Here is a 14,307-nt window from a genome sequence, read left to right on the forward strand (position 1 = left end):
TGGTTCAAACGTTCAAGCTATGTCGTCATGATTATGAGTGCCAAACAATACATCTACGTTTCTCGAGCCATGGCCGGGTCATCAAATGTCTGGTTGATATGCACATATGTAGCGTCTGCAACATCAACGCGGGTTCTCACGTTGATAGAGTGTTGGCACCCAACCGATATCTGCACTGGAGTCTTTCCTTGTATGTCTCGCGTCTCTCTTCTTCGTGCCTTCTCCACCTTCGCCTGATCGGGAACGGAGCCATGCATTACAATACTAGAAGTGGGGGAGAAAGCAAAGGTTGGTGCCCCTTAAGGTGCCGAAGGATACTCTACTGATCTGTCTACCAAAAGCGAAGCGGCCTCTCCGTCAAGTGATGGAATGGCATGAGTACATGGTTTAATACAACTCGTCCTCACGTTTCAGTTCTTTTTCTGCCAGGTTGACGTTAGAGAAAGAGGGACAAAGAGGGAAGGCACGAAGTACTTATGCTACATTCGGACAGTCCCCTACAGTCTGATTAACTTTGATCATAATCCGCCCCATTTCTCTCTGAATTGACTCGATGTGATTTTGAGCATCCACAAACATGACAATGACTGAAAGGAGACGCGAGACAAAGATAATGAGTAATTGGCTAAAGCCAGTCCAGGAATTCTGGTACAAAATAGCTCACGATAATTCCAGCACCGGCTCTGAGAATCCCTTCCGTACTTTCAAACGCCATCGATTTTAAATCAAACACCCCGGCCTTGGCAGCGGCATGAATCATAGCATATTCACCACTGACCTGGTACCCTGCAATCGGCATATCCTTTGCGAGCTCCTTTGCATCCCGGATGATGTCCAGATAACTGCTTGCAGGCTTCACCATTATGATGTCTGCGCCTTCAGCCACATCTCGTTGAATTGCTCGCCGGGCGAGTCCACGGCCTCCCGGTGGCAGTTGATAACATCTGCGGTCACCGAAAGACGGGCAGGAACCGGCTGCGTCACGGAATGGTCCATAGAGGCAACCACTGAACTTTGCGCTATAGGACATCAGGAGAACGCGATGGGCCAAGCCTGCTTCAATCAACTTTAGTTTGATAGCGCGAACTCTCCCATCATTCATGTCGGATGGAGCGACGCAATGCGCACCAGCAGTAGCGTAGGCAAGGGCGACATCTGAAATTCGATCAACAGACTGGGCGTTATCCAGCGTCCCATCCTCTCGTAGTATACCGCAGTGACCATGAGATGTGTACTCGCAGAGACAAACGTCAGTCACAATATAGAGGTTAGGAAAGCGTGACCTGAGAAGACGAATAGCCTGAATGACCGGGCCTGAAGGATCGTCGGCAGCAGTACCCAGGGCATCCTTTGCAGTCGGGTGAAGTGGAACCCCAAAAAGAATGACCGACCGCAGTCCCTTTTGAACAAGTGGCCTGAGGAAAGGAACAAGGCGATTCAGACCTCGGCGATGCTGGTTAGGCAGTGACGGTATTGGTGTCTCTTCATCGGGATTGTCAGTGATGAATAATGGATATATGAGCATTTCCTGTCTTGAAATCAGAAAAAAACCCCGATCACAAGAAGCCTCAGATCTATGTGGTAGTCCAAAAAGTGTGGAGAATTTGACCGACTACTTTGACGCCACGAACCTTGGTCAATTGTCTTTCAGCTTGCCATGATCTGGTCAATGGATGGCTGTATCCAGCATGGAGCTGGCTTGAGATGTCCCCAGAAATGCTGACACTTGTAGCGGCTGTGCTTGTATATGACCGAGCAGTGGCCTGAGACCGTGCATGGGATATTTGAGAGCTGCGATCATCATAGGCATCCCTAAAGGCAAGATCCGACACAAGATTTGAGAAAGACATTGTGTGGACGAGGTATTGTATAGGTAATTAGGCAGTTTGTGAGAGTTAAGCAGTTTGTAATTGAGGATGTCTGTATAAAGTAGATGTTCTCTAATCCTCCCTGCTCCTTGGCATCTATGATTTTCTGCCCAACAATTTTAATTGTGAAAATGCACTCACTCTACGGATTATTAATTATAAAATAATGCGTATGGTGAGTTGACTGCAGGGACTGATACTTACTAAAATAATTGTCAGCTATCAGAATTACAAGTGAGTGTGATTATTAGGTACAGTAGACCCCTCTATAAGCATCACTGATATGAGAATAACCCCAGATATAGCATCTGATCTTGATGTCTGAATTGAATTCCTATATAGAAATGCTTTGTACTCCAATACACGGACATTACTAGTAAACTTATACTAGGGTACCTTTTTATGTGTGCATACTACTGCCTATCTACCTTAGACACTAATCAAGTATTTTTATATGCTAATAAGGGGTATATAAGTAGTAAATTATAGTCACCCCTACAAAGTTGTCAGGGTACCTCTTCAATGGCTTTTGTATAGTACCCTGTATAATATAAAAGGGTGATTCATTGGCATGGTTATGGTGGCTGATGCTATATTTCAGGGAAGATGATCATTATTCTTCTGTAACTAACTAACAAGGTAAAGATAATTATAATTTATAAAGCAAATATTATATAACTATAAAGTAAGAGTATAATAGTATTAACTATAAAGCAAGAGTATAATAGTATAGATATATAATAGTATCCTACTATAGTAAAGAAAAAAGAGAAAAAAAGAAAAGATATTAGTATAAAATAAAGGGACTAGATATTAACTAGGACTACTTAAAAAATCTAGGATAAGTAGTAGTATCTACCTTAAGATCCTTTGATATTTTAAGAATTAGGTTATATATCTTTATAGATATTACCTAGTCTTTAATAGTCATTAGATTAAGAGTATTTACTATAGGCTTTACCGCTTTAAGAGATTAAAAAACTATCTTCTAGATATTATAGGGTGATATTATATAAGATAAAGAAAGAATCCTTAATATAAGTAGGTAGAGTTGCATTTGGTGTTAGAAATAGAAGGCGTCACATGATTGATACACAACAAAATCTATAATAAAAAACTATAAATATATTAAATATTAATAAAATATAGCTAGATTAGTAATAGCATAGAAGAAAGAGATACTTATATAGATATATTTATACTTTTTAGAAGTATAGTACTAGTAGGACTTCTAAATATAGCTATTTATTATATAATAATTAATATAGTAGTACTAGGGGTTATAGATTTTCACCTAAAGATATAGAATATAGAAAGGTCTATAAGATATTATTAGTATATAATTCTATATATTCAGGGTCTTATTAGTATTAATAAAATTAATTCTCCCTCTTATATACTTCCTCTCTTTTATAATAGAAAAGGGAAATATATTATTAAGCAGAATTACTATAGAGTAATATAAAGAACTTATATTTAATAAATATTAGATAACCTTAATTATAAAATAAAGGAGATAATAAAGCTTTAAAAGTATTAGAACTATAAGATAAAGGAAAATAATAAGCTATAAGATAATAGAATTATAAATAAAAAAAATACTAAATTATAAGAATAATAGAATTATAGAATTATAAATAAAAGAAGATATTAATAAAGCTATTTAATTTAGATAAAGGACTATTAAATATATATAAGAAATTATTTAATTTAAATAAAATCTATTAAATAAGAGAAGTAAGATCTATAAATCTAAACTATTATTAGCCTAATTTATTAAACTAACTACTTAATATAGAACTTACTATCTAAAATTAACTATTTAACTACTAGGTATAGGTTAGGAAGTAATAAATAGAGTAAGAAAGCTATAGAAGATAAAGAAGAATCTATATTACTAAACTAATTAGAAGATTATACTTATTAGGTATCTTAATAGTACTAATAAGAGAAGAGAAGAAGAAGTTCTCTAGAGATCTATAAATCTACTTATATTATAGAAAATATAATATATCTTTACAGGTCTGTGATAATTACTATTAATTATTTATCTATAATAAAGTTAAAATAAATATAATAATCTATAATAGTAATAAAATATATTATTATTATATAGCCTATCTAAATAGATTATTATAATCTATTTATCTTTATATAAGTATACTTTAATAATTATATAATACTAGGAGTAATATCCTATACTATCTTACTTTTTAGATTTAATATATATTAGGATAGCCTTAATAATAGGGAGATTACCTATATTAATATAGAAGATACTAAGGCTAGTATAGTTAGTTAGGAATATAGATATATAAGATATTACTAGATAGAAATTCCTATTTATAGATATAATATTATACTAAATATATAAAATATATATTAATTACTTTAGCTTTATATTCTTAGTCTTATAGATTAAGATTATTATTATAATACTCTAGGTCTTCTTAGTAGCTAGTAGATTCTATCTTACTATAAAAGTACTTATTATAGCTAGTTACTTTATAATTTTAGTTATCTTTATACTACTTACTATAATATATATATAAATATAGTTTTATAGAAAGTTTTAAAGGTACTTCCCTAAATAATATTAATTCTATCTTAGGGTAGATAGCAAAACTAATACTCTCTAGATTTTATTAGCCTTCTATTTATAGCTATAAGACTGTAATATATAAGATATATATATAAGATATATATAATCTCTACTAGGAAAATACTAAAAATTATATTAAGGTAGTATGATATTAGGAGGGTGTCACACCCTGGTATCCGTCTCTGCTGTTCTCCGCTAGTTAACTATCTTGGGAATGGGGTAGTATAGTCCCTAGACTATACCCTATACTTGCCTAAGGCCTACTAACTGGGTAGCCTAATAATATAATAATATAATAACCTCTATAGGGTTAAGGATAATCTAAAGGTAATATAAGAATAATAACAGTAGAGATAGAAGCAAGGCCTATTAAGTATATATACTTAATAGTAGAGAGTAACTAATAAATCAGACTAGTAAACTTATACTTAAGTAAGCTATTAATATTAAATATAAAGAACTAAACTAAGAACTCTAGATATACTAATAATAACTATCCTTATATAGTTCCTCTATTTAGTCTATACCCTAAGATTATTATAAGGTCCCATTATGGACTGTTGTCCAGGGTCCTATTATAGACTATTTACCTAAGATCTATAGTATCTTTATATAATCATAGTCCCTTATAGACCATCATTATTCCTTAGTATCAGGGACTATCTGGTCACATGACTTAACCACTCTCTAATCTTATATTAAGGCTATACCACCCTTCTTATAAGCCTTATCCAATCATTCCCTGTTAACTATAGTTATCTTATAATAGCTATCTACAGGTGTGCTATAACATTACCTCCCCCTCTCTTGGTCCTTTATCCTTAAAGGGTATATAGGTTACTCTAAGTCCTGTTGATTCCTTAAAGGTATATTTTTCTATTTTCCTAAGATATCCATAATGCCTTATAAATGTTCCATAAAATTACCCTGCGCCTCTTAAAATTATTATTATGAGTATCTTTAACTTGCTAACCTTATTAACTAATATAATAGCTCTATTAATTTTCTATATAAAGTGTGCTTCTTTTCTTTAATACTATATATTATAATAGATGGTAAGAGTATTAAGTATTCTGCCTATATATATAATAATTATCTGTATGAGAAGTAGGTGTTTAGTAATAAAGAGTAGAGTTTTTTATAGAAAGAGAAGAGTTAAGTATCCTTAGCTTTGACTGCAAGAGATTTTAATCTAGTATTACTTTAAGAAGGAATTAATAAATCCTAAAAATACCTTAATATACTTCAGTAGTTAATAGTTTATAAACTATATAAGTATTCTTAGCTGCATAAAAGTTAAAATACTATAAAAGAATATAGTCACCTCATACTTCTGTATAACTCAGCTATTCTAGATTCTAAAAATCCTTAATTAGCTGCTATTTATAAAGATCCTAGTTAGAGTTAAGTAGTTAATGTAATAAATTAGCTGCCTTCTAGGTTTTAGAATAATACTAAATAAGCTTTATACAGTTGGTCAGATTCTTAATAGGTTCCTATATATTTTCTAAGGTACTATAGTCCTTCTATTTTATAAGGTAGTAGGGTTTCCTGCTGACTTATTTATAGTCTAGAATCTGTTTAACTTTATACTCCAGTTTAGTGTTATTATTAATCTCTATATTTTTAGTAATTTTTATATTTCCTAGGGCTAGCTCTAATAATAAGATATAAAATACTGGATGCATTTTTACTATGCTTTTTAGTAGTTATAGTTTATAATTAACTAGTCCTAATTTTTCTTTAATCATAAAGGGTCCAATTTTCTGATGGTCTAGTTTTTAACTTGGTTATTTTATTTTAATATTTCTATATAGTAGGTAAACTTTCCTCTCCTTTTTCAGGTCTAGAGTACTCCTATGCTTTCTATTATAGTAGATTACTATTCTAAGGTTCATGAATTTAATGTCTCTTAAGAGTTAAACCTATAAATAGTTAATAATATCTACTATATTTACAGCTTCCTCTACTATAGGTACTTTATTTTATAGTTCTCTAATCAGTATAGGGTTGTATCTATAGTTTGTAAAGAAAGGTATTTCCCCTATTATTAAGTAAATAGTATTATTATATATAAACTATGCTATTAGTAGGTAAACTACCTAGTTATCTTACTAATAGTTTATATAGTATTATAAGTATTGTTTAACTGTCTAATTTACCCTTTCTATTTACTTATTAGCCTATAGATAATATGCTGTTGTAAGCTGTTGCTTAATTCCTATTAAATTTATTAGTAATTACTAAAATTTTGATATAAACAGCTTATCCCTATCTAATGTAATGTATTATGGCATTCTATAGTTTATAATTATATTCCCTATAAGTAAGCTTGCTAGTTGTGATGCTATTATATTTATTATAGTTAGGATTAAGTAGATATACTTTATAAGTCTGTTAGTAATAGTCATTAGATAATTATATCCTTTTAACTTTAGTAAAGGTCTAATAAAGTTAATAATAATCTATTCCTATGGTTTCCTTAGTGTTTCTAGTAATTATATCTTACTATAAGGCTAATACCTTACTAGTTTATCTCTAATATAGGTTTCACACTACTAGATATAGCCTTATACTTTCCTTCTTATATTTAKAAAATAATAATTTCTTAAGATATCTTTAGCTATTTTTTCTGCTCCTATATAACCATGTATTAGATTATTATAATATTTTATAATAATCTTACTTCTTATATACTTAGATATATAGATAAGTCCTTATAAATATATTAATCCTTATTTATCTATTATGATATATTTATTATCTATAGAGTTTTTAAGCATTTCTTAAATAATTCTATCCTTTTTTATTTTATTAATAATTTTCTAAATTAATAAATCCTCCTTCAGCTCAATGGTTGCTGTAAGAGTGTGGTAGTTATATATTAATAATCTATCCTTTTATTATTTTAGTATTACTAGTTTAATAGTTTTTCCTTAAAGTTTATAATCTGGTTATTAACTAAGCACATTAGCTTATCTGTTTTCTATTTCTTTATAATATATAATTTTAAAATTATACTGCAAAAGTATTTCAGCCTATCTAGCTTATCTCCTTATTAATTCTTTTATTATGGTGAAGAATATAAGGTTCTTATAGTCTATCTTAATAATAACAGTATATCTTACTCCTTCTAGGTAGACCTTCTAGACTTTAAATGCTACTATTATAGCTAGTAGTTCTTTATTATAGATATTATAATTAAGTTCTGCTTAAATTAGTTTTTATAAGTGAAATATAACTAGTTACAGTTTCCTATTATCTCCTAGTTAAGTCATCCTCATCCTAATCATATAGTTAGATATATTAGTTTTAATAATTATTTCTTTTTCTAGGTTATGCTGCACAAGAATAGGTGTATTTATAATTTATTTTTTAGCTTTATTAAAGGCCTCCTTATATTCCTTCTACTATTTAAATTCTTTTTCCTTTTTAAGTAATATAAAGAGTAGTATTATTACCTTTATATACCCCTTAATAAATCTTTAATAGTAATTAATTAGTCTAAGGAATTATTATACTTCCTTAATATTTTTTAGTTAAGGCTAATCCCTAATTACCTATACCTTATTCTAGTCTACATAGATTCCTTTTATAGATATCTAATGTCCTAAGAACTCAGTCTCTTAGATATAGAATTTATATTTCTTTAGCTTTAGTTTAATATTTACTTCCTGGAGTTCCTATAACACTTTAGTTATATATTTAATATACTATTCTTCMTCTTTAGAGAAGATTAGGATGTTATCCAAGTAGACTATTATAAAGAGGTAAAGATATTTATATAATACTTCCTTAATAAATCTTTTAAATAATACTAGTGTATTAGTTAGCCCAAATAGCATAACTAGATATTTAAAATGTCTAAATTTTATCCTAAAGGCTGTTTTCCACTCATTACCTTTTATGATTTAAAGGTAGTTATAAGTATTAGTAATATCTAGCTTTATAAACTATTTTACTCCTTAAATTTAATCTTAGATTTTATAGATTAATAGAAGTAGATATTAATCTTTAATTATAATATTATTCAGTAGCCTGTAGTCCACACAGAGTCATAGACTATTATCTTTCTTAGGTATAAAGAGTACACCATATCCTGCTAGTAAGTTTAATAATTATATCTTCCTAAATTATAGTTATTTATTAATATATTCCTTAAGCATCTATAGCTCTTTTTCTAATATTTAATATATTTTCTTATATACTGGTGACTTTCCTTCCTTAAGAGGAATCTTATGATTATATTTACTATATTCTAGTAGAGTATACTATTTAGGTTATTTAAATAATACCCTAAACTTATAGTATACTTCTAGTAGAGCTGTGTTAATTACTTTTCCTAGCCCTTTTTCAGGGTTATTCTTACAAGCTTCTACTGTGCTTTAATTAGTCATTACTATTATTTAGTAGGTCCCTAAACTTAACCTTATTTATTTATCTTCCCAGGAGTCCCCCTCACTCTTTAGTATTATTATATTAGTATATTCTTTACTACTTTCCAGCACCCATCCTAGTAATTCTATTATTATAAGCCTTTATAATGGCTTTGTGGCTGCTAACACTGCTATTATCTTTTAGCTAGTTATTACTTTGTCTTTTAGTCTACCCTTTAACTACTTAGTATTATTATCATCACCTTTTAACCTAACATGCTATAAGATCCTGGTTTCTCCTTAATTCCAGTCCTATCTCAGGTAATTATAGTTAAATTAAATCTTATTTATATTCTAATTAATTACTAGGTTATGATTCCTAAGCCATAGAATCCCTAACACTACATTATACTATCTTATTAGTATAATATTAAAGTTTAGTTGTTTAAGGTGTCCTAATATAACTATTAGAACTAGTCCTAATTTAGTTATAATTATAAGAGTTCCTAAATTCTCTCCATTCAGACCTGTAATTGGTTTAGGTACTGCCTTTATTTTTCCTAGAAGCCCTAGCTTCTTTATAAATTCTGGGTGTATATAGTTACCTATTACTCCTAAGTTAATTATTACTCTAGCTAGTTAACTAAGGATATAAGTAACTAGCTTTAAATACTTCCTATATTATACTTCTATAGCTGCAAGATATCTTATTTCCTATTTTAGTACCCTTACAGTTGGTAGTGGCATAGGGAAATATCCTCTGTCCAGTTTTCTACAGTAGTATACTATATATTAGTCTTTAAAGCATGCTATCTAATACATTGCCTTATGTTCTAAGTATTGCCTATATCCTCTATAGGAGTATTTAAGCTTCCAGTATAGATAAATATTATTCTCTTTTATAATTACTAGTACCTGTGGCTAATATTGTGCCATATATTTATTATTATAGTGAATGTTATAATTATTACTGTAATAAGTAATCTATAGTACTTATTTATATTATAGATATCCTTAGAAATGCTTATATAGGCACTATTTATAATTACATTTCCTATAGAATAGTCCTGGTAGCCTTTTCTCTAATACTTCCCTGAGCATGTTGTGGTATTTATTTAACTATTTTCTATATTCTTAGCATCTGGGTAGATATTCATTATATCTATATATATATAGGTCTTATAACTCAGCTTAGGTCCAGTACTCTAGATTCTAGTAGGTACATCCTCTTACTCCTTATTTCACCTTTTTAAGTATTCATATATTTAGTTAGTGTGCTTCTAATTCCACTAACTATTTCTTATCTAGCTGTCTTAGCCATGCAGCATATTAGTCTGCTTTATTATTATCCTTTAGGGAATTATCTCTAGGTATCTCAGGAATCTTATAGGGCTGCTCCTTATTAGGATCAAGGCTTACCTACTGAGTTCTATACTCTTTATTAAGTGGATTAATAGGTTAGTTAATTATAGTCTAATCTATTGTGGGAAAATCTGCTTAATCTAGCTTATTATAGTTAGTATTTTCTTTATTAGAACTAATAGTCTATTTAATTTCTTTTATAAGTATTATTAACCTTTAAATAACTCCTTTGGGCGTAACATCTTCCTATTTATTAGAGCTTTCCTTATTACTAATTAATAGCTCCTAATTAGTGGCTGCAAGTACATTAGAGTTTTTAGTAGGCTAACTATTATTTACACTCTTATTATTAGTAAAATCCTCCTTTTTGAGTTCTTCCTTGATTTCTTTATTGCTTAAACTAGTATACTCCTAATATAGTTTCCTAAGTTATTCATTACTTCATATCGTACTTAATTCTTTAATCTTTCTAGGTCTATCTAGTACTGCTATAATGCACACCCTAGTAGTGTTATAGGCTCCTCTATCCTTCATAGCACTAAGTTCCTTTATTATGTATAGCTATTTCTTTCTACTCTGCTTTCCCTTCTAGGGCTGTTACTTACAGGTATTTAATATATATCCTAGCTTCCTGCACCAGAAATATAGTTTTTCTTTTTATTACTATTCTCTTTCCTTATTAGAAGGTGCTGTCTGTTGAGTTGCATCTAACTCTATTAGTTATGGCCTATAAGGATCTATATATCCTTAGCTCTGTGGTTKAGCTAGCCTCCTGTTATTTAACTAATAGTTTATAGTATACTTATTACTAAAACTTCCCTAGTTTCATTCTTTTTTGCGCATGGTGAAATTATATAGCTTATTATTAATTTTAACTGCTTATTTAATTATTTTGCTTAGTGTTTTTAGTTAATCCATCTAGATTAACTTTTCCTGGATTTCTGGTTTTAATCCTTCTTTAAATCATGTAATATATGCATCTTTGTCCTAATCTAAGCAGGATATAATTTACTAAAATTTTGAGGCATAGTCATTCACAGACCCCATCTACTTAAGTTACTATAATTATCATTCAGCATTTTATCCTTTATTAATATTACTAAAAGTTCCTTTAAGTTATTTTTTGAACTCAGCATAGTTAGTAAATATTACCTTAGTATTATCATCCTGCAGGTCTTCAGTGTATATTTAATAGTCCCTTATAAAGGGTTCAAACTAATTAAATGCCAGTCTAGTAAGGTATGTAGTTATAAATAAGACCTTATTAGGTTTATTAATAAGTTTCTTATAATTTATCTGTATATACATATCCATCTATATTAGGAATGTATATAATTTAGATTATATCCCATTAAATAGTTCCAGGGGTCAGACTTTGACAGATTTAACTATAAGTCAACCTTCTAACTATTAGACATGCTCCTGGAGCTATTTAACTATGCTTATTAGGCCCTTAGCTATAATCTAAGGCTGTACAACTGTCTATTACTATAGTGTTACCTAACTAATATTTAAGCTAGTGGGAGTTAGTGCATTTCCTGCTATAATATTTAATATTAAGAGTTAATTAAACTTCCTAAGTAATTTATACTGTACAGTGTTTAATTTATCACACCCTGGTATCTATCTCTGCTATTCTCTACTAGTTAACTATCTTAGGAATAGGGTAGTATAGTCCCTAGACTATACCCTATACTTGCCTAAGGCCTACTGACTAGGTAGCCTAATAATATAATAATATAATAACCTCTACAGGGTTAAGGATAATCTAAAGGTAATATAAGAATAATAATAGTAGAGATAGAAGCAAGGCCTATTAAGTATATATACTTAATAGTAGAGAGTAACTAATAAATTAGACTAGTGAACTTATACTTAAGTAAGCTATTAATATTAAATATAAAGAACTAAACTAAGAACTCTAGATACACTAGTAATAACTATTCTTATATAGTTCCTCCATTCAGTCTATACCCTAAGATTATTATAAGGTCCTATCATGGACTGTTATCCAGGGTCCCATTATAGACTATTTACCTAAGGTCTATAGTATCTTTATGTAATCACAGTCCCTTATAGACCATCACCATTCCTTAGCATTAGGGACTATCTGGTTATATAACTTAACTACTCCCTAATCTTACATTAAGGCTGCACTGCCCTTCTCATAAGCCTTGTCCAACCATTCCCTGTCAACCGCAGTTATCTTGTAACAGCCGTCTGCAGGTGTGCTGTAACAGAGGGCTATATCTAGGGGAGTAGAAGTAATTAGAAGGACCTTAACCAGGGGAACTATATATATAGATACAGAAATATAGAGTTCTTATCTAGGTAGCTTAGAGATAGTAGCTATAAAATCTATTATATAGAGAGTTTTAAGTAGCTACTTAGGGTATAAAATAATATAATATTATACTATAATTATTACACTAATTAATTAACTTCTTATTAAGGATTTTAAGAAAGTAGGTAATAGTAATTTTCTTATCTAGTTTATTAATTAATTTTTTTAAGACTATATTAAGATTTCTCTAAGTTTATAGTATAAGAGGGAATTCTATATTATCTTCTCTATACTATTTTATAAGTAAAATAATAGATATAATATATAAAGAGGGAGGGTATCTAGTAATTATCTATTATTATACAATAGATATTATTAAGCCTCTACCTTCTAGATAGTAACTAGAAGTATTTTTCTAGTATAATATACTAATCTTTAATATTATTTATATAAATTAAACTATAGTATATAATATTATTAATTTTAGTATTTTGTTACCTAAGGGCCTTATCTCTAAAATAGATATTAAAATTTTAGTTGATTTTTATAACTAATCTAGATATCTTAATAATCTAAACTTAATTAGTAAAAGCTACTATAAAATAGTAAAATATTTTATTATTCTTTTTAATACTTTCTCTACTACCCTAGATAAATAATATATTTAGAAAAAAGAAGCCTATATTAGCTATATACTAATTACCTCTAGTTATTTTTTTAGATAATTATCTATTTTATAAGAACTCTAAGTACTTCTATAAGAATATCTATTAAAAGATAGTCCTTACTATTAAATTATTTAGATTATAATTATTATTAGGATATCTTTATTTATACCTGAATTAGTAATATTAATTATAATATCTTATATTACTTATATTATAAATATGCCTTTAATTATTATTATAATATTAATTATTAAGAATATTATTAACTTTCTTAGTTAGTTTATTAGTCTATCTAGTATTACTCTACTAGATTACTAGCTAAATATTAACTAAGATTTAGATAGATATTATTACTACTTATTAGATTATAGTATTAAGTTACTCTTTCTATCCTTTTATAAAGATAAGATTTAGTCTATTTAGATTATTAATACCTAGCCCTAGTATATTAGAATATAGACCTAAAGAGTCTAATATTAATATATCTTTAGATAACTTATTATCTATCTAGTTATTAGCCTATAGTAGCTCTATTAATTTATCTATACTTAATAATACTAGAATTAGTTATTCTCTATATATATTAAATAATAGGGAATCTAGGTTAAGCTTATTAAGTTATTTAATAAAATCTAGTAAGATGCTAAATTTATTAGTATTAACATTAGATTTTAATAATTTATTAGTATTAGCTTTTAGTAATATTATACCTCTTAAATTAGTAGTATTATCTTTATCTTTTAGTAATAGCTATAATATACTAAATAGTACTTCTTTCTTTTAAAAAGCTAGATATTTTAGTTAGTAAAATATAGTTTTAGGGTTTACCTAATAGTTTATTTATAATATAATTATTCTACTATAGATATTAATTATAATATAAGATATATTATTAATTATTCTATAAGAACTCTATATCTTTAAGAAACTTCCTAATAATTATAGTAGTGGATGTTCTTAAATATACCTAAGTATTAAATATTACTACTTTAGAATCTAGATTAGCTCTATATTTTAGAATAAATATAATTCTTACTAGTATTTTAGTATTAAAATCCTTTACTATACTATATTTAGATTACTTAAATTTCTATAGCTATATAGCTACTTTAATAATTAATTTATTAATTTTAGCTCCTTTTAATAT

At 28.6% G+C, this 14,307-nt stretch overlaps 1 protein-coding gene across 1 annotated transcript; it reads right to left on the reverse strand.

Annotated features, from left to right (window-relative positions):
- Positions 1-625: 625 nt before the first annotated feature.
- On the reverse strand, positions 626-1,850 carry Asppvi_002986 (porphobilinogen synthase HEM2; the record flags this gene model as incomplete). The annotated part of the gene is made up of 2 exons (XM_043298958.1): positions 626-1,528; positions 1,632-1,850. 2 exons carry the CDS (start codon positions 1,848-1,850, stop codon positions 626-628), a joined length of 1,122 nt encoding a protein of 373 aa, XP_043154893.1.
- Between the last annotated feature and the right edge of the window lie 12,457 nt (positions 1,851-14,307).

Source organism: Aspergillus pseudoviridinutans, assembly GCF_018340605.1.
Source record: "Aspergillus pseudoviridinutans IFM 55266 DNA, scaffold_2, whole genome shotgun sequence".
NCBI lineage: Eukaryota > Fungi > Ascomycota > Eurotiomycetes > Eurotiales > Aspergillaceae > Aspergillus > Aspergillus pseudoviridinutans.